Genomic DNA, 27,610 nt, shown 5'->3' with positions numbered 1-27,610 from the left:
AGGCAGTGGCATCAGCCTCCAGGGACTTGCAGTGGGTGGGTTAAAATAGGTTTTAAGAGATGTGCAGGTGCAAATGGGGCTCCCCTCCGCCGCCTGACGGCGCAGGTGCCTGGCTCGTGGGATGTGGGCTGGACCCGCAGGCACGCGGGGGCCGAGCCCGGCAGCCAAGGGGTTAAGAGTCGGGTGGGAGGGGGCTGCTCCCCCTCGCAGTGCCAGGCCCCCTGGTGGCCGCCGGCGGGTACTGCAGGCTCGTCTCCTTCGCCCAGGCCGGGGCGCGCTGGACTGAGAGGCCGGAGCAAGATGGCGACCCGAGTGCTGCTGCGGCGGAGCCTGGGGGGAGCCGGCGGGCTGGGCAGGGCCGGGCCTCGCCTCCCGGCCCGCGGCGGCCTGGCCCTCAGGTGAGCGCGGCAGCCCCGGGGCCCGGCCCTCGCGGGCTGTAAGTGGAGCCGCGGGGGCGGGGGCGGGAAAGTCTCAGCCCCGAGTAAGCGCCCCTCGCCCGGGGTCTCCCTCAAGGTCATGGGCCTCGCCGCGCCCCCAGGGGCCGCCCGCGGGCAGCCCCCCCGCATTGTCCTCGTACCCCGCCCGCACTGGGGGCTCCCCCCGCAGCCTGCGTTCGACCCCCTGCAGCGCAGGCCTCCCGCCATCTGCGCCAGGGCCCCGCTGCCCCAACGCCCCCGGGGGACCCGCCCCGCTGAGCCCGGCTGGAATGGACCCGTGCAGCCTGGGTTATGTTGTACGTGCCCCAGCTTTCATGTGTGTTTAGAACAGGAATCAAAGCCTGTCGGCTGGATTGCAGTGACTGCTCCGTTCAGCATTTTCTCTTTCCGGGGAAACGCCATCAGGGCAGCTAGTTAGGATTTGTCCTAACATTGAATCTAGGTTGTGGACTAAAAGAAAACTTGGTGGATGGTAATATGTCCCTGTGTCTTGAATCCCATTTAAATCAATATTTTCAGCTGCCTGCTGTAGCACTGAGGTAGTATATGAGAACAGAAAGGTGAAATTGATTAGAAACTGATTAGTCTTTTATTATTTTTTAATATAAGGGTAATGCCAGAAGCAAAACAGTGAAAACTAAACTTTGCTTTTTAAAAATTTCAATTTTCCTTTCAGTAACAGGGTACCAATGATGCTTCCAAAATAAGGAAATGTGTTTTGTTGAATTGTTTTAAAGTAATAGTGTCCCATTGAAATCTTGGGCATCAATGATCTTTCTTTCTTTCTTTCTTTCTTTCTTTCTTTCTTTCTTTCTTTCTTTCTTTCTCTACAAGAGTCACTAACAGTTTGAAATATGTACACACATTGGCTGATCACTTTTTCTCTTTACAACCCAGTCTGGATGTACAATTGTATATAGAACAATTGTTTACGTAGCAGATGCAGTTGTAGGTCTAGTTCCTGCCAACACACACATGCGTTTCTCTAAGTACTCTAAATTTGTGGGATTGGGACCATAACCAGTAAAGTCAGGCTGTGCCTTAAAGAAAAGGATTGAAAATGATTCCGTGATAGGTTGCCTGTAATGCTGTGAGAAACATGGCTCCCAGAAAACCAAAAATATTATGCTGTTGGAAACCCCATATACCTATCCTTTATCTATGATGTAACATTTTCTTACCCTGTGTTACAATTTAGTTTTTACAATTTAGATACATTCCCAAACAGTAAGGGTCAGGCTGGAAATAAGGTATAAATGTTTTACCATTAGAGTAACAACTGGAACAATTTACTAAGGGTCATGGTGGATTCTTTATCACTGACAATTCTTAGATAGCAGCGAGGAGTCCTGTGGCACCTTAGAGACTAACTGAAGTGTAGGAGCATAAGCTTTTGTTGGCAAAGATCCACGAAAGCTTATGCTCCTACACTTCAGTTAGTCTCTAAGGTGCCACAGGACTCCTCGCCGCTTTTGCAGATTCAGACTAACACGGCTACCCCTCTAATTCTTAGATAAAAATTTGATGTTTTTCTACAAGAAATCTAGGAATTATTTTGAGAGAGTTCTGTGGCCTCTGTTATACAGGATCTCAGATTAGATCATCACAGTGGTCTTTTCTGGTCTTGGAATCTAAGAGTCTGTTAGTCCAGTGGTTCCCAATTGCCAGTCCGTAGACCAGTGGTTCCCAATTGCTGGTCCATGGACCAGCACAGGTGCCGGAGCAGCCATGGTGGCTGAGGCGGAACTGGAGGAGCCTCCCTTCCTCCTTCTTCCTCCCCCCTCCCTGCTTGGGGGGGAAGAGGGGGTACAAAGGAGGAGGGAGCATGTGCACAACCAGCGGCCGCTTCCCCTGCCTGCGCAGCTGCTTTTGCCAACTTTTGCTGGGGCTCAGGAGGCAGAACAGAGGGTGTCCCCCAACACCTTTGGTAATGGCAGCCGGCCAGAGCTCTGCACCCCCCTCCCCCCATTCTACCCATGGGGGCGCAAGGTGCACTTGGGGAGGGAGAGGGCGTGAAGGAGGAGGGAGAGCATGCACTGGCAACGGCCGCTCTCCCTGCCTACGCAGCAGTAATAGCAATGCTCGATAGGTGGGCATGGGGGCAAAGATCAAAGGGGTGTTGGGTGAGGGCATGGTGGTGTTACAAGGCAAGAGGGTATTGGCATGGGTTGTAGGGGTCAGAGGTTAAGGGATTAAAGGGTGTTAAGCACTGGGGAGCAAGGGGCTGGGTTGGAGATCAGTGGACAGGTAATATTTTATTTGCATATTCATTATTTGCATAATGAAAAAAGTTTGTGAATGGGTTTGCTGGTCTGCAGCATAAAAAAGGTTGGGAACCACTGTGTTAGACTGGAGTATTCTTCCAAATGAGATGTATAAAGCACTTAAGTTCTACTGTAGGGAATGTTTCTGAACTAATAAAAAGATTAGAGTAGAATAAAATGTTGCGAATGCTCCTTAGCAAGTGTATAGTAACACTTTATTAATCCATGTTCTTAAAGTTCTTTGAAGTTCTTGGATTAAAAGTATCATGCAATTGCAAAGTATTATTAAGGTCACCATTTCATTAAGAAATTAAGAGAAAACTATCTCCTTCTTTTATGTGGCAAACAACAAAGTTGTAAGTCTATCCTACTAGCAGAGAACTTGGTTATCCAATAGTATCCCATACCCATCATGTCTTTTCTGCTGTAGTGGTAATGTTCACAAATGAGAAAGTAAACATGATTACTGGGGACTTTCATTGTCAGAATGCTTTACAAACAGCTAACTCTCATGACACCTTTCAGGGAAGGTAAGTTCTTATCAGCCCCTATAGTAGATAGATAGATGGCCTGACTTACAGTGGTATTCTGAGCCTTTTTGCGTTGGCAATGGGATACAAAAGGATTACCGATCAACTACTTCAGAGGGTTAGCCGAGTTAGTCTGTAACAGGAAAAACTTAAAAAACAACAAATAGTCTAGTAGCACCTTAAAGACTAATAAAACATGTAGATGGTATCATGAGCTTTCGTGGGCACAATCCACTTCTTCAGATGACAGGTTAGCTCTGCCTGCCATGCAGTATTCCTGGCACAGAAGATCCTTGTAAATATTTTTGGTCAGTAGTATTCTGCTTAGTTTTCTGTGCAGTAGTGTGTTTGAATGGGGTCAGAGATAAGTAGTTTTCATGGAGTGGAACAGCGAGAGATTTTCTTTTTTGTGTGGAAGGTCACCTCATTCCCAGCTATCTTTTCTTAGCTGTCACATGGGTCTTCTGCCTCCTTCAGCATGTTGCTTGGTTATGCCAGGGGTTCTCAGACTTGTGATACCATGATCTCCCCCCCTCTCAGTTGCTCGCGACCCCCCTCCCCATTACTGCAACCAGCCTCTGAGTTGCTCGTGACCCCTGAGGGGTCGGGAACCACAGTTTGAGAAATGCTGGGTTAAGCAATATAAACCACCACAATATTTTATGCCCCAATATTATTTCTGGAATATTTTCAGTCTTTTGGGGACTTAAAAGATAATTTCACAGTTGGAAGTTGTAATCTCTCCTATGGCTTTCCTAGCCAATAACTAACATCCCCGAGAATAAAGTAATTTAAAGTCCTTCCACAATCTTCCAAGAAAAGGGGAGAAGCTTCAAGCAAATACTTCTAATGGGGATTGGGAAGAAGAAAAATACTATAAGATCCAGGCTACCTTTGTACATTATAAAAAAGAAGCATTAAACAATAGGCTCTTTTCAGGTTGCTGTTGCTTGCTGTTCATTTTAATACAAGATTTTTCATATTGGCGTAAATAAAGCTAGAGTATATCATATGGTAGCTTTGTGGTCTTTTCAACACTTAAAAAAACCCAAAACACTAATGTATTCTTTAAGAAAAACCATGTTGTCTATTGTGATTTTTATTGTAAGGACGTAGAAAATAGCAGTTTTGCAAAGGCATTTGCAGAAACTATTTGTTTAACAAGCTAGGCTTTCAGACAGTCTCTCAAAATCAACTCCGTTTCTAAGTGCAACAAACTGTTAATATTGAACAAAGAAAATGAATTTGAATCCTGGACATTATAATGGCTACTGTTCAAAAATTAAAATCTGTGCAAACTTTGTGACTCCTGCCATTCTAACCTATTCCCGAAGTAGAGTCGCCATAATTGCTATTTCTTCTCTTCCATGATGCTTGCCTAAACATGGGACCATGTATGGCATTTACTATGCCATTCACAGTAAATGAAGCAATATTTGCGCAGTCTTTACTTGTGTTCAATCACTAGCATATTCATTTTGACCACATTTCTGGGCAGATATAGATATTTTGCTTGAGTAAAAATAGTTTAAAAGAAAAAAACACATAGTGGCTTCTGTTCTCAGTCTTTACGGAGTCTAATCAATGCAGGAACAGAGCAGGAACATGAAAATGGCTTTATACCTCGCAGTGTTTTGTGGCTGACTTAAAGCCGACTGTTACACAGAGGTTGGCGGGGGTTGGGTCCCACCGCTCAGTTTATTAGTATCACCTTTACCCACAATAGAACACAACTGGTGTACCCCTCCCTTAGGTCTGCGCCCGTGCTGTTTCATCCAACCGAGCAGCCTTCAACTCCCTGCTTACATGCAGTGGACACCACCCTTTTGTGGGACCCTTCCCCAGTTTGAGTCCCTCTGGGTCCAAGTTGTATCAAAATGTCCCTTGTTGTCTTTCTGCAGTTAAAAGTCCCCACTCGCCTCTGGTCGACGGCTTCAGCCGTTGGTGGCAGAGTAGGGGGACCCAGGCCCTCCCTCTGCACCGAGTCCTGGCCCAGGGCCCTAAGGCAGGGTCACAGCTGCACCCCTGGCTGGTTGGCATGGAGGCCCAAAAACACCCTTCCCTGGGCCACTTCCTACTCCTTAACTCTGTTCCAGGACTCTGACACTCCACCAAAACAGGAGTTCATTTTACCAGTCACACGTCTGTCCTCAGCTCGTAGCTGTCTTAACGCTGGCGCATCTTGCACATCTTCGCTCCGGTTGTTCCACCTGGGCTCCTCTTCAGCCCCCTGCCTCTTCCTCCGGGCTTCCCAGTCCGGCATGCCTGCCTCCGCAGCGTTCGCCATGCTGCTACCTCCCACCAGCCCTTGCCTCAGGGCTTCCTCCCCTTTCTCACAGATTTAAATCACCTGCTGATATGCTTTGCCGGCACAGCGGTGGGATGTGCCTGCCCTGCGTCATACTTTGCTGGTGCGGCGGCGTGACGTCCCTACCCTGTGCCATGCCTCTCCTTCCCCCGCCCGAGAAGCTCACCACCCCTTCTAGCCACCCTAGAACAGGTGCCGCACCGCCGCCGCTTTCCGAGCGGCAACCCCCACAGTGCCGGGACGAACCCGGCTGGGATGAGGGGCTCGAGCATCCCGCCTCCGCAGGATTTGATCGCCCCATCACACTGATATAAATACTTACAATATTCTTGACTGCAGTGGCTCGTGGGTCTGTTGCGTGAACTGGGACTAGCTGGAACACAGCAGCATTCCATCCGTGCCCTTCCATGCCCATGCTTTTCCTCTGTGCAAGGTGGTACAAGAGAGAAGTAAAGCTGCACCATTTCAGTGCCATCCCAGGAAGCCTTTTCAGTAGGGCTATGTCTATACTGCCCCCTCTTGCCCCCAAAAAAATGCAAATGAGGCGAAGCATGGAATATCACCGTGCCTCATTTGCATAATTCATGAGGCTCCATTTTTGCTCAAGAGCCCTTCTTCCTGAAAAAAGAGGAAGAACGGCTCTTGCTCAAGAGGGGGGTTTTGCGCAAAAATGGAGCCTAATTAATTATGCAAATGAAGTGTGGCAATATTCCATGCTTTGCCTCATTTGCATATTTTTTTGCACAAGAGGGGGCAGTATAAACATAACCCCAGTGTATTTATCTTGCTGGGTAAATACTGGACCTTTACACTGCTGCAAAGTAAGGTTATGGAAAGACTTAACATAATATTGTAATGTGTATAGAGGAATGATGCTGCGCTTGATTTTGACTGACTTTCCTCCTGTCTGCATTTTTCAATAAACATTCAGTGACAATGCAATGTATTCATTGATGTTTAGGGGGCTGGCATCATCCACTAACAGAGCAGGTGAAGACAGCTGGTTAAAATCACTCTTTGTCCGCAAAGTGGACCCAAGGAAAGATGCTCACTCCAATCTACTAGCCAAAAAGGAGACCAGCAGTCTGTATAAAATACAGTGTGGGTGATATTTTTATATTTAACATTTTTTTACACTTATTTTATTTTTGCTACTACATTTATCACTGAATTTTGTTGTTTCAGTTCACAATGTAAAGCCAGAATACCTAGATGCCTACAACAAACTTTGGTAAGTTGACATATTATACTTTGGTTTTTTGACCTGTGTATCAGAGCAAAAGGATTCTGTAAATTGGTTGGCATGTGATTTTTTTCTTTATTTATTTGAGAAGAAGGGGATTATTGTGAACAAAGCATTTATTCTTGAGGATATTTGGCACAGATGCTTCTTTGACGTTCTCCTGCTATGGCTCCTTTTTGGGGTGTTCTTTCATTGAATTGCATCAGATACTGTTTTCAGAGTGCCTATGAGAAGCATTCAGGTACATCTTTTCTTCAACCTATAGTTGTCGTAAGACTACTTCATTTTTAGACAAATCCTGCTGTCCCAGTTTACCCTTCCTTCAGCTGCAATGAAAAAAATTACTTGGTAGGAATTCTATCTGCAAACTGGAAGAAAAGAGTCACTGGGGAGCAGTGTTCCCTCTAATTTTTTTCTTCTGTGTGCAGAATAAATTTTATGTGCACTGAGGCATGTGCAGATGTGCACAACCAGTAGAAACACATGCTGCCAGCTGTGGACACTCTGTTAATCAGCTGAGCAGCATTTGAATATCGCCTGGGTGGTTGCTCAGGTGCTCAGTTTACAGGGAACCTGCTTGGGAGGGGGAGAACCATACATTGAGGCATTATGAAACCTTGTGTGGGCTTGATCTTCAGTGAATTTTATCTAGAGGACTGTTGCATAGAATTTCCAAAAACTTTTTTGTAGTTTTAAAATAAGTGTCAATATTTGGTTTTTATTGTACTAATTTAAAACAGTCACAAATGTTAAGTCTGATTTAGCGGTATATTTGCTGCACTCAAGTTGGGAAACATGAGCTTTCCATGTTTCAAAATGGCAGTTCTTTCTCATTGAAACTGATCTTTTAAGACAGGGTATCAATTAAATAGAAATCAGTTTAGCATAATAATAGCCTGATATTGTTTTAAGTTTCAGAGGGGTAGCCGAGTTAGTCTATTTATTGTTTTAAGTGTGATTTATTAGTTACAACAGTAGGCTGGAGGTCACAACTCCTGACTTCTGCTCTCGAGAGTAATGACTCTCCATGTAACCATGAGTAGGTTATCTGACCTCTTTGTGCCTTCATTTACTCATCTCTAAAATGGAAATAATACATTACCATCTTACCGGAGTTCTTCTAAACTTCATAAATTTTCCTAAAGTTGTTTGCTTGGCTTTGGATGAAAGCACTAATATATTTCTAGTACAGTATGAATAATCCTTTGTTAAAATGCCCAAAGAAGAAAGAGTGTTTTGGGGATGAAAATTGTTTTCTTCATTTAAATTAAACAGAGGATCTTCTTTGCTATACAAATGGGAAAAATCTTTAAAAAGTAGTTTCCAGGGTAATCAATTGAAACAAGAAAAGCTTACCTGGAGAAGAGCAAATCACTCTCAACCAGCTCAGTATAAATGTGTATAATTATATGGAGTAGAGAAGTGGCAAATAGCATTTATTTATCAGATGGAGCAGCGCCAAGTCAAAGCAGAGATGTATATTTTCAAGGGAAGGTACAGGGGCAATTATGGCAGGTGATGGCAGTCTGCTGAAAGCAATGGTATTTGATTTGGACGCAATCAAAATCAGCCTAAATATTCAAGTGGGAAGGAAAGAACCGGGTCTCTCTCAAGAATGGAGGGAAGACAATCCGAAGCTTTCCTGAACCTTCTCTCAGTGTTCCCCAAAATTCAGCTTGAGCAGTCAGGGTCCTTGTTACATACTGCCAGCTCATGGAGACAAGGATTAGCCGTCATTGATCTTGGCATCCTGATCGTGGAGGCTTCCACCAACAGGAAAGAACTGGTAGCAAATCCCAAGGAGGAAGGCAATTTGAGTCAAAGTGTTCATGGTAGATGTCATGATTCTAAGGAAAGAATGAAAGTAGCAGAATCAGGAAAATGGACTTCAAAATGCGGATTTTTACAAACTTAGAGAAATGGTATGTAAGATTTAGTGGGAAGAAATTCAGTTCAGGAGAGCTGGGAGTTTCTCAAGGAGGCAATATTAAAGGCACAACTGTAGACTATCCTAATGCAAAGGGAAGATAGGGCAAATAGGAAGAGGGCAGTGTGTTTTCATCAGGAGCTCCTTAATGACATGAAAATAGGAATCCTACAAAAAATGGAAACATGAATGAGTTAAGGAGAAGTACAAAAGAACAGTGTGAGCCCCTATGGACATAATCAGGCTAAGGCACAAAATGAGTCACGCCTAGCAAAGGACATAAAAAGCAATAAGAAGAGGTCCTGTTAGTACATTAGGAGTAAAAGAAAGATGAAGCAAAATATAAGTCTCCTACTACATTAGAAAGCTAAGGTGTTTAATGCCTATTTTACTTCAGCCTTCTCTAATAAGGTTAATAGTGACCAGATACTTAATACAGTTAACATTAATAAGCCTGAATTGTGAAAGACCAGGTCAAAGAATGTTTAGGCAAGTTAAATGGATTCATGTCAGGAGGGCTTGATTAAATTCACACTGAAGTACTTAAGGAACTAATTCACGGAGCATGAGTGAAATTTCGGAAGATGATTGAGGTTTCAGAGATTTGGCAAAGAGCAAGGAAAGTTCCTATCTTTAGAAAGGGAAACAAAGGGGACTTGAGCAATTTATAGACCAGTCAACCTACCACTAATACATGGAATGATACTGGAACAAATGATCACACATGCTGTTTATAAGCACCTAATGAATGACAAGGCTATAAGGATTAGTCAGCATGGACTTTTTTCAAGAACAAATCATGCCAAAACAACCTAATTTCCCACCTTGACAAGGTTACTAGCTTCGTGGATGGGTGGGGGGGTGGAGGAAAAGTAGATGACAGATTTTCATCTTGATTTTTAGTAAGATTTTTGACAGACTTCCACATGACATTCCCATAAGGAAACTAGGGAAATACAGTCTGGGTGAAATTGTTCAGTGGGTGTACAAAAGAGTAGTTATCAGTGCTGCAGTATCAGGCTGGGAGGGGTCTTGCAAGAGTCAGTCCAGGGTCTGGTACTAGTAAATATTTTCATGAACAACTTGGAAAATGGAGTGGAGAGTATACTTATAAAACTGGTTGACTCTAAGTTGAGTGGTTACAGACACTCTGAGTGATAGTATTAGAATTCAAAATGACCTTGACAAATTGGAGACTTGATCTGAAATCAATAGAGTGAAATTCAAGAAAGAAAAGTGCAAAATACTTCACTTAAGAAGGAAAAATCAGAAGCATAACAAAATGGGGAATAAGTGGCTAGGTAGCTGTAGCTCTGGAAAGGAGCCAGGAGATAGAGAATCACAAATTGAATATGAGTCTACAGTGTAATGCAGTTTCACAACAGTACACTCCAGAATAACAGGAGTGTTGTATGTAAGACATAGAAGATAATTATCTCTCTCCATTTAGCACTGGGAAAGCCTCACGGGGAAGATGGTGTCCAATTCTGAGTGCTGCACTTTAGGAGAGCGGTCAGATTGGAAAGAACCTGTAGGAAAGCAACAAAAATGATAAAAGGTTCAGAAAGCCTGACCTATGGGGAAAGATTAAACCAACTGGGCATATTTAGCCTTGAGAAAAGAACACTGCTGTAAGTCTTTAAATACATTAAGGCGTGTTATAAAGAGGACTGTGATCAGTTGTTCTACGTGTTTGCCAAAGGTAGGACAAGAAGCAAGGACGTTAATCTGCAGCAAGACAGATTTAGAGTTAGATATTAGGAAAAACTGTCTGTTAGGGTAGTGACGCTCAGAAATAGGCTTTCAAAGAGGTTGTGGAGGTTTTAAAAACAGGTTGATCATGAATGGTCTAGTTTATTTTGTTCTGGCTCAGTACAGGGAGCTGGATATGATGACATCTTCCAGCCCTACATTTCTATGACTGTATGAGTTAATAGAAAAACAGTATAACACAGACTGATACAACACTAATTTTCAGCATTAGGGGGCCCCATTCTGAAGCTCTGAGAGCCCATTTGACTTCGGATGATAAAAGGTGTGGCTCAAACATATGAATGAATTAGGTGAAGTTCTTCCTAATCTAGAGCAAAAATTAGCTTTTAGTTTTATTGAAGTAATAATAACTTACACTTCTGTTGCAATTGTGATCCTAGGCTCTTACTGTGCTTCACAAACAAACCATTTAAAGCTCCCAGACCCTTTGTAAGATCAGTACATAATATTATACCTGTTATGCACATGGAGAAATTGAGGCATGAATGGTAAAGTGATTTGGTCAGGATCTCATGACCAGTCAGTGACAGAGCTAAGAATAAAACTCACATAAGACTGTTCTTCCTTATTTATTATGGTACATAAAACCATGGCTACTAGCCAGAATGCTAAGTGTCTGACACACATTTAGCAATAAAAAAGTAATAAAAAGAAAATTAAGGTAGTCTGAAACAAACTCTCTTATCAAAGTACAGTACAGTGAAATCTGTCTTAAACAGCGATGCAAGAAACCAATAAAAATCAACTTTCTAGTGTAGCTGGCCTTTAAAAGTTGAAAAGCAAATGTTCTGAAACCTGTTTGAATGTTATTATATATGTTTCTCTAGACCAGGTTGCATGGAGGAACTAGATTTTAAGCAGCTTTTGCTGTGTAGGTTGTATTTCAGTGGATAAATTAGTCTGTCTGCTTTCTAAGATGTTAAGTAGTGCTACAGTAAGCAACCATCACTTGACTATATTCATGTCCATCAGACAAAGCGATTGATTATTTTCATTTGTTTGGTATAATAGAAATTTCATTGTTACAGGACTTTAGTGCTGGAGACAAGTTATCCTTTCCCATCTCTGGGTATATCTAGACTACATTGTTTTTGCAAAAAAATTGCCCTTTTTTCGGAAAAACTTCACCAGCGTCCACACTCTAATCACAATCTTTCGAAATTAAATTGGAAGAATGCAGGGTTTTTTTTTTTTTTTTTTTTTCAACATTGGTAAACCTCAAATTACAAGGAAGAATGCCTTTTTAAAAAGAGCTCTTTCGAAAAAAGGCACGTGTGGATGCAGAATAGGGACATTTTTCGAAAGAAGAGGCAATTGAAAAAAAGCATGGGTGCCCTGGTGGCCATTCTGTGAATAGCAGTCCAGGCTTTCTTTCGCGAGAGCGCGTCCATGCAGTCTGGACGCTCTCTTTCAAAAAAGCAGATCGCTTTTTTGATCCAGTTTTGAGGTGTGGATGCTCTCTTTCGAAAGAAGCTTGCAGTCTAGACGTACCCATCCGTGTCTTACCTGTGCTGCTAACAAAGAAAACTTGTTAAGTTCATATAGGTGTGCTGCACATCAAATTAGTATGAATGGTAATGAGATTTGGGCAGGATTACATGAAATATATCCGGTAACCTGCCAGGTAACATCACCTGTTTGTGGATTTGCAACAAAAGCCCTAATGTGTCGTGCTGTGTAGTAGAAAAACAGCCTTAGAAATGGTTATGGTTGAGTTTACATACAGCTGTAGCGATCAGATTTTCCTGCATACACCAGGTTTTTGTATTTCCGCTTTCTCTTCTGAAAAATGAAGTTTGTAACCGTTCATACCATAATGAACACGTGGTGGCATAATTATGAGTTAATGGTGGCATAATATGATTTGTTAAATGTAGCCTCCCTAAAGGAAAAGCAACGTAGTGTCTGTATTCCTTGTTTTTAAGTCAAGAGGTGCTGCCAAAGATTCATGAAGAAAAACACTACCCGTGTGCACTGGTGGGGACTTGGAACACGTGGTACGGAGAGCAAGATCAGGCTGGTAGGAGATAGAAGTACAACAGAATGTAAAACCATACAAATGACATGTGTGCTTGGCAGGTTTCTTTTTAAATCATCACTGTTGTTCACAAACCTTTAACAGTGTACTTGAGGGTATGTGTGCTGTTACATAAAATAATTGGTGAATAATTGTTAACTTTAAAATTGCATATTGACCTTGACACTGAAGTGTTGGTTCATAAAATGTACTTGTTCAAGCAATACTATCTAATCCTCTCTTTTAATCATATTTGTATACTTATGTTAATACACTTTAATCTCTTATCAATGAGAGGGCAACACTACATGGTAAGCCAGCCCCTTCCTCTTATTCCTGCATTTTTTTGTTCCTGCATACATTTTCTGCCTGCATTATTTTGTAGGCACAAATCAAACTTCTGAACATTTAGGCTTAAAGGCCATAGTTAAAGGTGGACTGAGACAGGATTTAGCTTATGTTAGCCAGTTTGGAAGCTTAACTCTGACTTTCCGTGTCCTATTGTAATAGTTACATGACAGTGCCCTGCATCACACTGAAGTTATCACAACATGTAATGGAACTTTTGTCTCCCAATAAATTGATACCCTAGATCAGTGGTTCCCAGCCACCAGTTCATGGACCAGTGTCAAGCCACGAACTGCTGCCTGCCAGGCCATAGTACACTACAGAGCTGGCACGAGCCAGGACTGCTTAGTCCCAGTTTGCACCGGCCCCAAGAGCTACCCCTGCTGAATGCCGCAGCAGGGGTAGCTCCCGGGGCAGCAGCAGAACCAGTGAGCCCCGGCCGGGCAGGACAGCAGTAGGACCAGCAAGTCCGTGCAAGGCAGCAGCGGCATTGGTGAGCCCCGGCTGGGCAGGCAGCACAGGTTAGGGAACTACATCCCCAGGAAACCCCAGCAGGTCAGAGCCCAAGTCCAAGCCATGCAGGCTGGAGCCTGGGGGCAGGGGGACCGGAGTGGAGCCAGTCTCAGAGATGGGGCGTGTCCTGGGAGGCCAGTGGCAAGGACTTCCCCTCATCCAGGAAATTCCCTCATTTGGGTCTGGTCAGATCCCAAGGGTGCTGGACAAGGGAGGCCCAAACTGATTAAACAAGATTTTAAACCCTAATCTCTGTTGGAGGGAAGGTTACGTTTGTGGGTCTTTGAGGGAAGATGGAAGTAAAGAGGATGGAAATGGGAGGAAATGTATTTTAGCATGGCTATTTAAAAAATGCATAACGATGGCTTGTTACACAAACCACTTAAAAGCATGGTCAAATTTAGGTCAAAATATGTACCCACTTTGAAATTATTTGATGGGGAAAGTCCTGATTTTTAATACCTTAAAGGGTATGGGTCTCTCTTGGTGTACTTTTGAAGGTTGCTTCTTCTCACTGAACAATTAAAAATTAACAGTAACATCATCTTTATATATCTGTCCCACAAGTGCTACTGCTGTGCTACTGAAGCTGGGCAACAAGTCTTTGGCATAAGACACTGCGTTAAGTTGAAGCCCCATTTTAATCATAGTCGCAGAAAAGCATCTCACAGAAGTATTCTGTAGTAACAGGGCCCTTCAGAAATCTTTATACGTTCTTGCCTTTAGGCTTGGGCAGTGAGTGGACAGCCAGCTGGAGAAAGCAAGGCCCAACCCTGCCCTTCCTGCAACTTGCTTCTGGCCCAAAGCCAAGCCTGGCTCCCACAGCAGTGGCCAGCCCCCACCCAGATTACTGCTTCCCCCAGCCCCTGAACATCCCCAGACCCTGAGTATCACCTGTCCTAGAAACTGGTGCAGCGCCCCCCTTCCTGGCCAGCCAAAGCGCCTAGCAGATGGAGACCTGAGCAGCTGTACCAGAGCCCAGTCCTTCCCAGCCAGCCATACCACAGCCCCAGCCTTTTTCAGCCAGCTGGAGAGCCAGGCAGCCATGCCACAGCCCCAGCTCTCGAGAGTGGCTGAAGAGAGCCCCAGCCCTCCCAAGCAGCAGGAGCATGGGCAGTTTTGAGAAGGCAATGCCTTCCCTTGCCTACGTTATCAGCTGCCTATGCCTTTAGGGTTAATCATCTGTTGCTAGAATAGCAGAAGCCCCTTGGAAAAGCAAATGGCTCCACTATATTGCTCTGAAAATGTATTTTGAGCATGCTAGCCAGCTTTTGCTTTTGTGTCATTCTGTAGTGTTAATGGCCTTGTTTATATTATGGTGTTTCATGTCTTTTGCCAGAAATACCCAAGCCTCTAAAAAAGGTGTATTTCTATTTCAGTACATCTCTGGCGGTATGAGGGAGGCTATCCAGCTCTTACTGAGGTCATGAATAAACTCCGACAGAATAAAGTAAGTCTGAACTGAGGCTACGTTTTAAACCGGGGTGGGAAACCTCAGGCCCAGGGGCTGGATGTTGCCCCCAGTTTGCCTGGATCTGGCCCCTGAGGCTCAGCACTGGGGAGCCTGCACTGGTGCTTCAGCCCTCAGCCCCCCATCTGCAGGGCTGGAGCACACAAAATCTACTAGCCTGGGCCCCACCTAAGCTCTGGTGTGCGAGGGGAATGTGGGGATTGTCTTTCTCCTTCTCAGTCAGGGGCTTCTCACTTTGCTTCTCACTGGTGTGCGGTCCCCGACTAATTTTTCTGTGGGTCAGCGGCCTCCGACCCAAAAGAGACTCCCCACCCCTCTTTTAAACTTTGGCTAGAAATAAGTGTCACTAGGAAACAGAGTCTATCATCAGTCAGAGCAAAATACTAGAAGTTTGGACTCCTGTAGTCTATTTCTTGCTGTCAGACTAACTGTGTGACCTTGGCCAAGTCACTCCATCTTTCTATGCCGCATTGTAGCTCTCTGTACAAAGAGGCTCACACACCTCTCGAGCTGAGGTTGAAGGCATTAAAGTTTATATAACATTTTGAGTTCCCCAGATGGAAAAATGTTGTAGAGGTGCAAAGTGGTGTCTGTAATTTATATTCTGCTATTGCGAATTGTCTGTGATTCTTGGCTCCTTTGTCAGCGCTCCTCCATGAGAGGGTTCTCTAGCCAGCCATGTCCCTCGCCCCATATTACCTCACACAGTGCTTCTCTTTACTTTGTTCTCTTGCTTTGTCTTTTTTGTCCTCCTGTCTTTCTCCTTCTGCTCTTCAACATAATTTTTGCAAACACTGTTCCTCTCCCTTCTCCATTTGCCCTCTTACTTGATGGTCACATGCTGGGGCTTGGTGGTATTTGCTGGTCCCCAGGCTGTACTTCACACAGCGGGAGCAGAAAAGAAGTTTAAGCTGACAGGCTTCTGTGTGAGCCTTCAGCACTGTACTGTACTGCCACAGCCTGTGATCTTAGATGCTGTGTGGAAGCACGGAAGTATGTCAGCTAGCTTTTAATGAGTCACCTGTATGTTAGTTCTGTATGTGGATTTGGTAGATCTGGAGTCCTGCAACTTTCTTCATCTATTAGTTGGGATTGGTCCTGCCTAGAGCAGGGGGCTGGACTTGATGACCTTCTGAGGTCTCTTCCAGCTCTATGGTTCTATGATTCTCTCCTCTGCCCTACACGCCCACTTCAACTAGCCTAGCACCATCCCGGGTGGAAAAACAATCAATTACATTGTTCAGGAGATCGTCAGCGGCCATTCATAATACAACACAATCTAACTGTATTAGTTAAAACAGTATTATCATTAATAAAACATTACCACTCAGTACAGCCTCTGTAGAAAATAGCCCCACTGGATTTTACTTACTCAGTGTGGCATTATTTAACCAGCTCAAACCCAGACTGCACAGTACAAAAATTGTTTATATAGACTGTGATATGTAAACACACTGGCTGATATTTTCAAATCTGCCTTCGGAATTTGGATAGTATTAAATGTAACAGGAACTGGGTGCACAGGTCCCCAAGGTGGTTTTACAAGTTTTATAGACATGCAGAATTTGTTAATATAATATATTAAAGTTTGATTGTTACTTTTAAGGAATTCACAGAGTTTCGCAAAGAAAGAGGTAACATGCTTCTCTCTCGCAAGAACCAGCTTCTGTTGGAGTTTAGTTTTTGGAATGAACCTGTTCCCAGAGAGGGCCCTAATATTTATGAACTGAGATCATATCAACTTAGAGTAAGTGTCGAATATATTTTTCTTTTATGAATGATTAAAAATTGAAAATACTCAACACACATGTGAGTTACTGGCTTCAATATAGATTGAATCCAGTTATAAAAGCTGGATCCTGTAAGTGCTGGCCAGTTTCGGAGAAGTGCTGCACACCCTTGCCGCTCATTGACTTCAAAGGAAGCATGTGCACACTCATGCAAGAGACTGGAAAAGACTAGAATTTCTTTATCGTGTAGTTGCAAATGAATATGCAGTCAGAAAGCACTTAAAGGAATCACTGTATTTGACAAATGTCTTTTCTTTTTTTCAAATGGAAATGCTGAGAATGGAAACCTGTAACATTAATGACTGAATTCTCAATGTTGTATTCTCCTAACAAGTATGTGCAAGATCAGAGCAGCTCACCTAATGCATCATTGACATTTGTGGCTATGTCAATATCTTGTTTAAAACCATTTCGGTTCCCCCTTGTCAGTAGTGCACCATAAGCACTACAATAATACAAATAATTGCTTATGATAATGGATCTCAATAGTACTTAGCTCATGCCATAGTATTTTTCATTTTTCTTCATTTTATTTAAAAAATACTCCTTCAGACTAGTGAAAATTAAACCGTGCTTAGTTTGTCTTTATAAACAGAAAAGACATGCTCAAATATATTTCTGTTGGGAGCACTATTGAAAAGCGGCATTAAAACTAGCAGGCAGGAGTGGGGATTTGGGTAGCTGGCATGGTCTGTCAAGCCTGAAAAACTGTTCTAAAAACATTTTAATAGACAAATCTCAATTTTACGTTTTATATTCAAAGACCCTGCAGAGGCAGCATGCACAGCGTCTCAGGGAAAGAAGTATGTTCTGTCACTCAAGGACTCCTTCAGTTGGTTCATGTGGCCTGTTATCATACTCAGAATGGGAGCCCTGTAAAGCTTAACTTGGTCAGAAAATTGACCATAACGTGGTCCTCAGATCAAGCAGCAGGCATAAAAATGTCAGTTTGTGAAATATGGAGGGAAGCCACTCTCCTGCCCCCTTTTATATTTTTGCTTCATGTAAAATAAATCCATTTTTGTCAGATCTACAGGCAGACTTATGAATGGGTTACGTTCTGAACACCTGGTCGTAACTCCATTTGGTCGTAAGTCGGAAATACCCTTAAATGCACTGCCCGCGCTGTTGGAAAAATTTGACGTACATGGTTCTCAGCTCGAAAATATTATAATGGGGTTAATGGGAGGTTGGTCGTACGTATGGATGGTCGTAAAGTTGATGTGTTCGTAAGTCGGGGAGTGGCTGTATTTTCAAAAATATGCAACTGAAGAGTACCAATGTTCTAGCATTCTTTAAAATACTAAACCTGAAACAGCTTCTATCCTTTTCTTTCAGCCTGGAACAATGATTGAATGGGGCAACTACTGGTAAGTGTGTGTCACTGTGTTGTGTGCAGTAATTTGTTTATTAATTACATTTCATAGTTTCAAACCATGTAGGGTAGAGATGGTAGAATAATGCCCCATCCCTCCAAATACACAAAGTTTATGGGCTGCTCCTAGTCCTACATAGCTCTGGCAAACTCATTCTTTTAGCTTGTCTTTCTGGGAAAGAAAGGGAGTGCTTCCATGAGCAATGCTGGGAGCTCTCTTATTTACTGTCATTTTAACAGCCAATCAAGGTGCTGGTCTCTACTTTTTTCATTTTATCCATCATTTATTCTTTGAGAGCTAGTGCAACCTATCATGCCCCTTTGGCCACCTTTCCTCTTTTAGGAGGCCAACATGACTGCATCATTCTTTTGAGAAGTAAATAATACTTAACATTATTTCTATTATGTTATTCATCCATCGAACATTTAAATATTAATCTTCAAAACAACTCGGTTAGGAAAGGAAGAGTATTACCCTGATAAAGCCTCTGAGGCGCTGATCGGGGAAGGAACTTTTCCAAGGCCACCTACTGAGCCGATGTCAGAGCCAAGATTAAAACGCTATTGTTTTGCTTGCTGTTCTGTGTCCAGTCTACTTTCCCAGTCAGTCTCTGCAGAGACAGCTCCGATGTAACTGACTTGGTGCCTGATCCTGTTGCATCGAAATTAACAGGAATTTTGCTGTTGACTTCAGTAAGAGCAGGCTCAAACTCTTAGCAAGAGCAGACATCTGCAGAAGTGATACCATGACTTTGCTAATATCTCTGCTCTACTGGCACTGTGTTCCTTTCACAGCTACAAAATGAACTCCTGTCATCCACCACTAAAAACCTCGCCCATTCTGTTGTTCATCTCTACCAGCTAAACTCTTTTGCCAGTCCTGCTCACATTTGTCCATGGTACTGTGATCAAAACAAATAGACCTATATACAAAGAGACTGTATGTGCCCCAGTTTTCATATTTCCTTTTTTCCTGAGAACTTCTTTCAGGACACCTAAAATGTTCCAAATTTTCACTTCCTCTATCAAAATGTTCAAGTTTCTTATTGTTACAAAATGTTCAAAATATACAAAATCGCATATAGCATAATGTCCCTGCTTTGTCCTTTCCCTAGTGAGTGTGCAGCAGTTGTTCAAAACCAAAGTTTGTTATAACTCGTTATACCAGTGTTGCAGTAATAGGCCCAGTGATCCAGTTTACTTAGTGCAAACCCTCTGTTCTGACCCCTCAGGAGATTGTGGGGATAGGTAAAGTGATGGATAGGTGTGTGTGTCTCTTTTTCCTCTACAATTGCCAGACTAGCATAGAGGAGGGAAAATAGGTGTGGTGGGATATGGGTAAGAGCCTTTCTTTGATCTTTTCTGTTGCACCAGACTACGCTCTTCCAACTTTGGTGGTACAGATCAAAGAAAGGCACCAAAAGGGCGGAGGACTTGAGTATTTCATTATCAGAAAAAAGTGGCTGCAAAAACATGCTTGTTTTTTTTTTTAATTTCACCATTGGCTAACTCCCCTAAGTTAGCTTGACTACCTTATGGCTTGACTAGTACACAGTTACATACAAAACAAGATATGTGGTTAGGTGGTGGTAGTTTTAATTTACAAGGGATGATTTTTTTTCTTCTCCCAAAAATTAAGGTATCTCAAGTTTCCAGTAATTAGTTTGTGTTCCTGTTTTTGAAAGTCATGAATTTGGAAGGCTTGTCAATGGAAATAGCATACCCTTTTTCAGAAATGTTTTTCCCCATGGAATTAAATGTAATCTCAGATCTTTCAGTTTGATTTGTACACTAGAGCCAGCCTCTGTGGGTAGAAGTGCCCCGACTGAGGCGTGAATGCTAGAGACTTCCATGAGCCATGTTTCCGACGTATAAGATGGGGCAGACAGGGAAGCAGTGGAAAGTGTTTGTTTGACTTCAGCAGATGTTAAATACTGAATCACAGTTTTGTTTAGGTCACACCCTTCCCCTTCTTTCTTGGTGTTTTCCGTACCCTCTGCTCGGTGTACCAAGTTTAGTCCAGATGTCCCCTGTGCCTCCTGAGCAAGGTAGTATTGCAGAATTCATGGCAATGCATTGCTCTGTCTAGAAAGAACTGTTAAAACTCAGAAGGTTAACTGGTTAGTACAGTAAAACTCTATTAGTCCGGCATCCAATGCTCCGGGACTCCTGATGGTCCGGCACCATCAGGAACCCAGAAGTGCTGGGGCAGCCGGACAGGCTTCCCCCATTCAGCTGCTGCTGAAACTGACCAGCAGCTGAATCGGGGAAGCCAAGAGCAGAGCAGCTGGGGTGCTGCTGGATTGGTCTCGTAGCGCTGCCCCTCAGGGCTGCGGGACCAACCCGGCAGCACCCCAGCTGCTCTTGGGGACGCCTGGGGCAGAGCAGCTGGGGTGCTGCGGGGTTGGTCTCGTAGCGCCGCCCCTTGGCGCTGCGGGACCAAGCCGGCAGGACCCCAGCTGCTCTGCCCCAGGGGTCCCCAAGAGCAGCTGGGGTGCTGCCGGGTTGGTCCCGCAGCCCCGAGGGGCAGCGCTACGAGACCAACCGGGCAGTACCCCAGCTGCTCTGTCCCAGGCGTCCCCAAGAGCAGCTGGAGTGCTGCTGGGTTGGTGCCGTAGCGCCGCCCCTCGGCGCTGCGGGACCAACCCAGCAGCACCCCAGCTGCTCTATTGCAGGCATCCCCGATTCAGCTGCTGCTGAAACTGACCAGCAGCTGCTGAAACTGACCAGCAGTGGCTGAATCAGGGACGCCTGGGGCAGAGCCGGACTATGGTAAGGGGGGGCTATGAGGGATCTGGGGTGGCATCCCCTCCCACCCCACTCCAGACCCCTCCTAACCCCCCCTTCTGATAGTCCGGTATATTTGATAATCCGGCACCCCCTGGGTCCTAAAGGTGCCGGATTGTCGGAAGTTTACTGTATTATGTTGATCATTCTTGGCTTCCTTAGCATCAGAGCAAAAGATATTTTTATAATACCAAACCTTACCTTTATATCTTTATGAATTAAAACTAATTTTAAAATCCTACTGAGCATCTCATTTATATTTTGAGATGCAGGTAAAAGGGTTTGTGTCCTCTTAAATGTATAATCCTGACTTCTGTGGTGTTTAAACCCAGTAAAAGTTACTTACATTTCCAAGCAGTTCTAATAAATTAAAATTGCATGATTGTGACTCTTTGATTGTTTTGAATAAAAATGGTGACTTGGGTTTTTGAACAGCATAATATGTATTAAGATAACTTAATTTCAATAATTATCAGTAAATTTGGTTTCATACTATTATTGTGGAGGAATACATTCAGATACATTTGTAGTTGGCAACAGATCCATTTTAGAAGGTGTAGCAGTTTGCAGTTGAGTTAAACATTTAAAATTAGGCTTGGTGCATCAGGTGATGCACTTGTCTCAAAGAGACATATGTAGAAGAACATTGCATTCCAGTAACTTAAAATACACATGTGTAAATGTGAAAGAAATACATTACCAAATAGCGTATCTTCCTGATACAATTAAAACTCAGTTGTAGGATAAAGTAGGCAGGTATGTGGATTCAGTTTAGGAAGAATCTTTAGAAAAATCTTCAGTGATTTCTTGCAGTTTTAAACCATAACAATCCTTATGATACTGGATCCAAAATTAAAGGTGAAGATTAGAAAATGATTAGCATGCAATCTAACAAAAACGTATGTCTCCAATTTTAATATGGCTTCATAAGTTATATATTAATTTTTTGTTGCTAGGAACTGAGTGTTGTGGTTTGCTTTTGGACTCTGCTTCTTTAATATTTGAGATGAGATTAATTCCAATTGCTTTCCTACCAATTACCACTGGCTTCCTGGGCCCATCTACGGCTTCTACTCTAGAGGTTCTGTTTTGTCGTCTTTAGGGCTCGTGCTATTCGTTTCCGACAGGACAATAATGAAGCAGTTGGAGGATTTTTCTCACAAATTGGACAGTTATATATGGTTCACCATCTTTGGGGTAAGCTTCTTTGTTTTCTGCTGCACACACTCAGCTGTCATATTGAATGAATCCTTAAAGAGGACCTATTCTGTGGGCTCATTATAACGAGACATGGAATAGTGAGAGAGAGAACCATGTTTTGATATCAACAAGGATTTTTTCACATTTATTTTGCAGTTTTAGTTACTAAAGTTAAAAATACACAATAGACATTTCGTTGTCCTTCTGTAATGTCTACCAGAAGTTACAGTATAGCAGTGCAGACCTTTCTTATTGCTAGAGTCTTACTGTTTGCTTCAAGTAAAGAGAACATAATGAGTTCATTCCTGCAGTCTCTTCCCAAAGGCCGAATTCACACTAAGGCTGTAAAGGGTTAACAGGTTACCTGGTTAGCATCACTGGTGGCCTGGCTGGAGAAGCCCCACCCCGCTGTGGCACACTGTGAGGGGGGGGTGCTTTCTCCCAGCATGGTTGGAGCAGCCCACCACCCATGGCATGCCACAGAGGGCCTGGATGGAGCAGCCCCTTACCTGTGGCGTGGTGCAGCAGGCTTGTCCTGACTTGGCTAGAGCAGCTTGCAGAGCACTGGGCCAGGCTGATTTGGAACTGCTCCCCCACCCACACTGTGGGTCCCCCAGGCACAAAGGGCCCCTCCAACAGTTACACTTAATGTTTAACCAGCTAACTCTTAAAACAGGATTTTCCATCCCTGATTCATGCTGAAATGACTATGCTGGGCGATTTGATTTCCAAGGGTCAAACTGTGCCTTCCTACGAGAAGGGAAAAGTCAGGTATCTCTTCAGGTTACCTCTGCATGCTCCCCTCAAAGCCAAGAGAGTTTAACATTTTTTAATTTGCAATAGCACCCACCGTGTGCTAGGCAGTTTCCAAACTTTTCAGGAGGAGAGTCCTCCTCAGTCTAACAACCACACTGAAGAAATGTGTGCTGCAACTTTCAGACTGCAGGGCTATGCACAGGAAATTGTATTCCAACGAGGGATGTGAAAGTGTAACCATGTACACGGTTAACCAGTGAGCCTGGGTTTATTGGTTACATGCACCCTCTTCCCCAGAGGCAGCAGTGCTGGAGGGGGGGGCCGTGTGCGGTGGGAGATCAGTGCTCGTGGGGGGCTCGTGGTTTCCTGTGCACACCAGCTCCTATGGGAGCCACCTGCCTCTTCCCAGTCCTTTCCCTATCCACCCCCCAGTGAAATTTTCAGTGGTTACACATTTACTTGAATAAACTCATTTTAACATCCCTAATTACAGCACCCTGGATCCTAGAGCACCCATGCAGAGGTCCAGTCTCTGTGTGATGCATTATCTGTCTAATCCAGTGGTCTCCAACCTTTTTACACCCAAGATCACTTTTTAAATCTCTGAACAGGCGAAGATCTACCGCCCCATCCCTTCCTTGAAGCCCCGCCCTCTCTATTCTCCTTCTGTCCATCATTTGCTATCCCCAGCCCTTACTTACACACTCTGATAAACAGTTTATTTTTAAATTATGCGATGTATAAAATTAAAATCACGTGTTTATAGTTATGAAATAAATGGTCTGGTTTTTATTCATGCTATTTAAATCTAAAACGAAGCATTTATAATTATACATTTTGTGGGGACAGAGTTCTGCGGCTGGGGGCAGAGGAGAGGGAACAGGGTGCTGGGAGGGCAGAGGACAGGGTTCTGCAGCAAGAGACAGGGTGCCAGTGGGGACAGGAATAGGGACAGAGTTCTGTAGCTGGGAACAGGGGAGTGGCAAACAGAATTCTGTGGTTGGGGACAGAGTTTTGTGGCTGGGGAGTGGGGTGCCAGTGGAGGCAGAGAGTCCCCTGCATCTGCCTCCTCTCAGGATTCCCCGGCCCCCAGAGGGAAACCAGTGCGTGCCTGCCCCGGGGCTGACCCCACCCGTGGTGCAGGGAAGCCCCATGCACGCCTGCCCCAGGGCTGACCCCCTGGTGCAGGGAAGCCCCGCGCGCGCACGCCTTGCCCAGGGCTGACCCCCTCCCCCAGCGCAGGGAAACCCCGCGTGCGCGCCTCCCCCAGGGCTGGCTCACCCCTCCTGTGCAGTGCAGGGAGCCAATGCTCCCTTCAGCAGTACACCCAGCAGAGCAGCTAGCACTACTTCCGGAATCGCTGGAAGTGGCGCTAAGCTGCGGGGACTTCTGTCCATCCCCAGGAAGCCGACACTACCTCCATTTTCACTGGAGGTAGGTAGTGCGGCTTCTCGGGGGTGGGGTGGACAGGACACCTCACGACCGACTGGTTGAGGCCTCGCGATCGACCAGTCGATCGCAATCGACCTGTTGGTGACCACGGGTCTAATCTATTTTGAATGCAGCCTTACTTGCGGTATCTAGGCCTACTCATTGCCCTTGCCACACTTGCATCTTATTCCATTTGAAGGTGCTGTTCAGCATAGGAGTGGAGCTTAAAGTTCCAGTGACCTGCAGTGACTTTTACTGGCCTTCCTACGAATACTTATGGCTGGTTGCCAGAAGTAAATGTCAGGCAGAGAAGCTGCCTGAGGGCTCCATGTGTAGCAAAACCCAGGGTGCTCTAGCCATGGGATATTCACGTGGAATTGCTTCCTTATGAGCACTAGACCTGCTCTTTCACTTGCTCTGCCCCTTTCCACTGGTCTTGGAGTTCTTCCTTTGTATGAAGTGAAGCCTCTGAATCTAACTCTCCCCCCCGCCCCCGTCTTCTCACTATCTGCAACCTCTTTAATCACAGAATTGTCTGGAAATGGGTGACAGGAGAGGGATCACGTGAGGATTACCTGATGTGTTCCCTCCCTCTGGGGCATCTGGCATTGGCCACTGTCGGCAGACAGGACACTGGGCTAGATGGACCTCTGGTCTGACCCAGTGTGGCTGCTCTTATGTTCTTATGTAATTAAATATTTTAAAGTATGATAGTTATGGACAGCAGTACATTGACTCCGTACTAAATTTTTGTGCATGTGCTTTTTTCCTCTAGCTTACAAGGACCTCCAGTCCAGAGAAGACACAAGAAATTCTGCATGGCATAAACATGGCTGGGATGAACTAGTATATTATACAGGTAAGAGCTGAACTACATTGAAATGGGCCATGGAGTAAACTTTTTTTAAATGGACAGGGGCGCCACGTTGTTGGTTTCAGCAAGTTACTCTGCCATAACTGTTGAATTTTGCTGGTGTGTTCATCAGTTACTCTAACAAAAGGAAACAGAGGTTGCATTTCACAAAATTATAAAGTCAGTTGTTCAAATAATCTGTTTTCAATTTTTGTACATCAGCAAATTGATGTAGGTGCTGTATAAATGTTGGAATAAAAACATATTTGTACCAAAGAACATCTGCCAAAGGAATAGATATGTTCTAAGATTTATTTTTTTGCTCACAAACATATTTCACTATTTACTGTATAAAGCTTTAAAAGAAGCCATTAGATTTTCTTTGTAACAGCTATCATGTGAAACATTGGGGCCCCATGAAATAGATTCCTCGAAATAGAGAAAGTAGACTTTGGAGCCAGAATCCAGAAGACCTTTGATATCAGAAACAGCTTTCATAACAAATCTGGCATGTGACTATGCTAAATATTTCAAATGTTGTTCTGTCAGATTACAATGAAAATACTGTATTACAGGACAACTGCAAGCTAACCCGTGTCTTGCTGAAATGGAACAGATTTTTTTTGTTTTCAAATTTAAAAAACTATTTTGTTTTTTCTTCTTTATCTCTCAAAACTACTATTCTTCAGTGACAAGGGGAAGAGTGATTAGGGATTAATAAAGATTTGACATGTGCTAGCTAGTAGAATAATTTGACAGCACAACTCCAAGGCTGTGTCTACGCTGCACCCCTTTTCCGGAAAAGGGATGCAGTTTAGACCAGTTGGAATTGCAAATCCGCGGGGGATTTAAATATCCCCCGCGGTGTTTGCATTTACATGGCTGCCGCTTTTTTCCGGCTTGGGGATAAGCCGGAGAAAAGCGCCAGTCTAGACGTGATTCTCCGGAAAATAAGCCCTTTTCCGGAGGATTTCTTATTCCTACTTGAAAGTAGGAATAAGAAATCCTCCGGAAAAGGGCTTATTTTCCGGAGAATCACGTCTAGACTGGCGCTTTTCTCCGGCTTATCCCCAAGCCGGAAAAAAGCGGCAGCCATGTAAATGCAAATGCCGCGGGGGATATTTAAATCCCCCGCGGATTTGCAATTGCGATGTGTCTCATTAGCATCCCTTTTCTGGAAAAGGGATGCCAATGTAGACACAGCCCAAGTGTGCAGAATTACTAATGGGATCTTTATAAGTAAATGAGAGTGTATCTTTCTTTTTTTCAGTGCCCCTTATTCAGGAAATGGAGTCCAGAATCATGATACCGTTGAAGATATCGCCACTGCAGTAAAGTTATTGAGTTACCTGTGCCTACGTAGATTAAAGTGACAAGTATTTGTCTTAAATTAATTTGATGGTATACATCATATATCATGGTCAAAGAAACATAAAAGTACCATATGGAGCTTGTCAAAAAAAACCTCTTTTCTCCAGAATCTAAAGACTGTATGCCTTCAGAAACGTTTAAAAACTCAGACATACCCAGTTCATCTATGAAACTGGCATCTCGAGTTGAGCCAGGCATACATGTACAGGTTGTGTCCTGATGTTGTATCGATGCCAACGCATCAGTAGCTGCAAAGGGTGAGTTGCACATCTGCTCTTTAAAGTTGAAATAATGCTGTACTTACATCCTGGGGACATTGTTACTGTTCAGGGGGCTTTTGTATAATGGAAACTGTATTTGTAATAATTACTAATCAAAAAATTAATGGTGGTTGGTTCCCATAAAAAGGAGAGATTTAAAACAAAGCTTTGTATCTGAGAAATTCATACCATTATATCAGTTTTATTGGGAATTGAACCAGTAAATAATTCTAAATTTACAAAGTAGCTGAGAATATTTAAATTATAACATGCAGTAGAATTACTAAACTACTTTCTCTTATAATCAAAGTGCAAGTATGAGCAGAAAATGAGTTACAAATCAGGTGCTAGTTGATAAATGTACGGACAATAATGGATTCTATTTTGATATGACTCTGAAGTAGAAACAAACAAATGAAACATCTATCTAGGTGTCTATCTGGAATTAACTTTATGGAATCATTTAATCAATGCTTTGGGCTGTATGATCTACAGTGTCGAATAAACATTTGCAAGGAACAGTGGTGTGAAATTTTACAGTCAAGGGCATGTTTTACATGTTTTGTTTTATGTTTTTCTGAAAATAATTCTCAAGGCTAGGAAAAGAGGTTTTATTTAATAAGCAATCATGACTTCAGATGTTTCAGTGCAGTATATACATCTGAAACAATGTGTGATGACGGTGCATGTTGAGTCACTATGATTAGCGTAAAGCAATGTATCATATCCAATTCTGTTTTGATTTCACTTTTAGATTAGAGCATATCGACTTTTTCAGTACTTATAATGATATGACCATTCTGTAAGTGAAAACAGTACTGTCTATTCTAACTAGTTTAAAAAATCCCTGTAATATAATGTATGTACAAATCACATATTGAATGTCCAGTTTGTACATTTCAATGAGTTTTCTGCAATAACATATCAGTCAATAAAATCCTTTTAATTTTCACATA

At 43.5% G+C, this 27,610-nt stretch overlaps 1 protein-coding gene across 1 annotated transcript; it reads left to right on the top strand.

Annotated features, from left to right (window-relative positions):
- The first annotated feature begins 233 nt into the window (after positions 1–233).
- On the top strand, positions 234–27,610 carry NIPSNAP2 (nipsnap homolog 2). Its single transcript, XM_075905105.1, has 10 exons — positions 234–398; positions 6,501–6,640; positions 6,725–6,770; positions 12,408–12,502; positions 14,740–14,810; positions 16,438–16,578; positions 17,960–17,991; positions 21,886–21,980; positions 24,946–25,029; positions 26,294–27,610. Exons 1-10 carry the CDS (start codon positions 301–303, stop codon positions 26,356–26,358), a joined length of 867 nt encoding a protein of 288 aa, XP_075761220.1. The 5' UTR covers positions 234–300; the 3' UTR covers positions 26,359–27,610.

This window comes from Pelodiscus sinensis, chromosome 21 (assembly GCF_049634645.1).
Source record: "Pelodiscus sinensis isolate JC-2024 chromosome 21, ASM4963464v1, whole genome shotgun sequence".
Taxonomy (NCBI): Eukaryota; Metazoa; Chordata; order Testudines; family Trionychidae; genus Pelodiscus; species Pelodiscus sinensis.
This window is presented reverse-complemented; position numbering and strand designations above follow the sequence as displayed.

What these genes read in the sequence shown, in the direction of transcription:
- NIPSNAP2 (XM_075905105.1), top strand. Translation starts at nt 301, where the DNA reads ATGGCGACCCGAGTGCTGCTGCGGCGGAGCCTGGGGGGAGCCGGCGGG. An exon ending in CGGAGAGCAAGATCAGGCTG is followed by an intron (nt 12,503 to 14,739) that starts GTAGGAGATAGA and finishes TTTCTATTTCAG; the next exon opens with TACATCTCTGGCGGTATGAG. An exon ending in ATAAACTCCGACAGAATAAA is followed by an intron (nt 14,811 to 16,437) that starts GTAAGTCTGAAC and finishes GTTACTTTTAAG; the next exon opens with GAATTCACAGAGTTTCGCAA.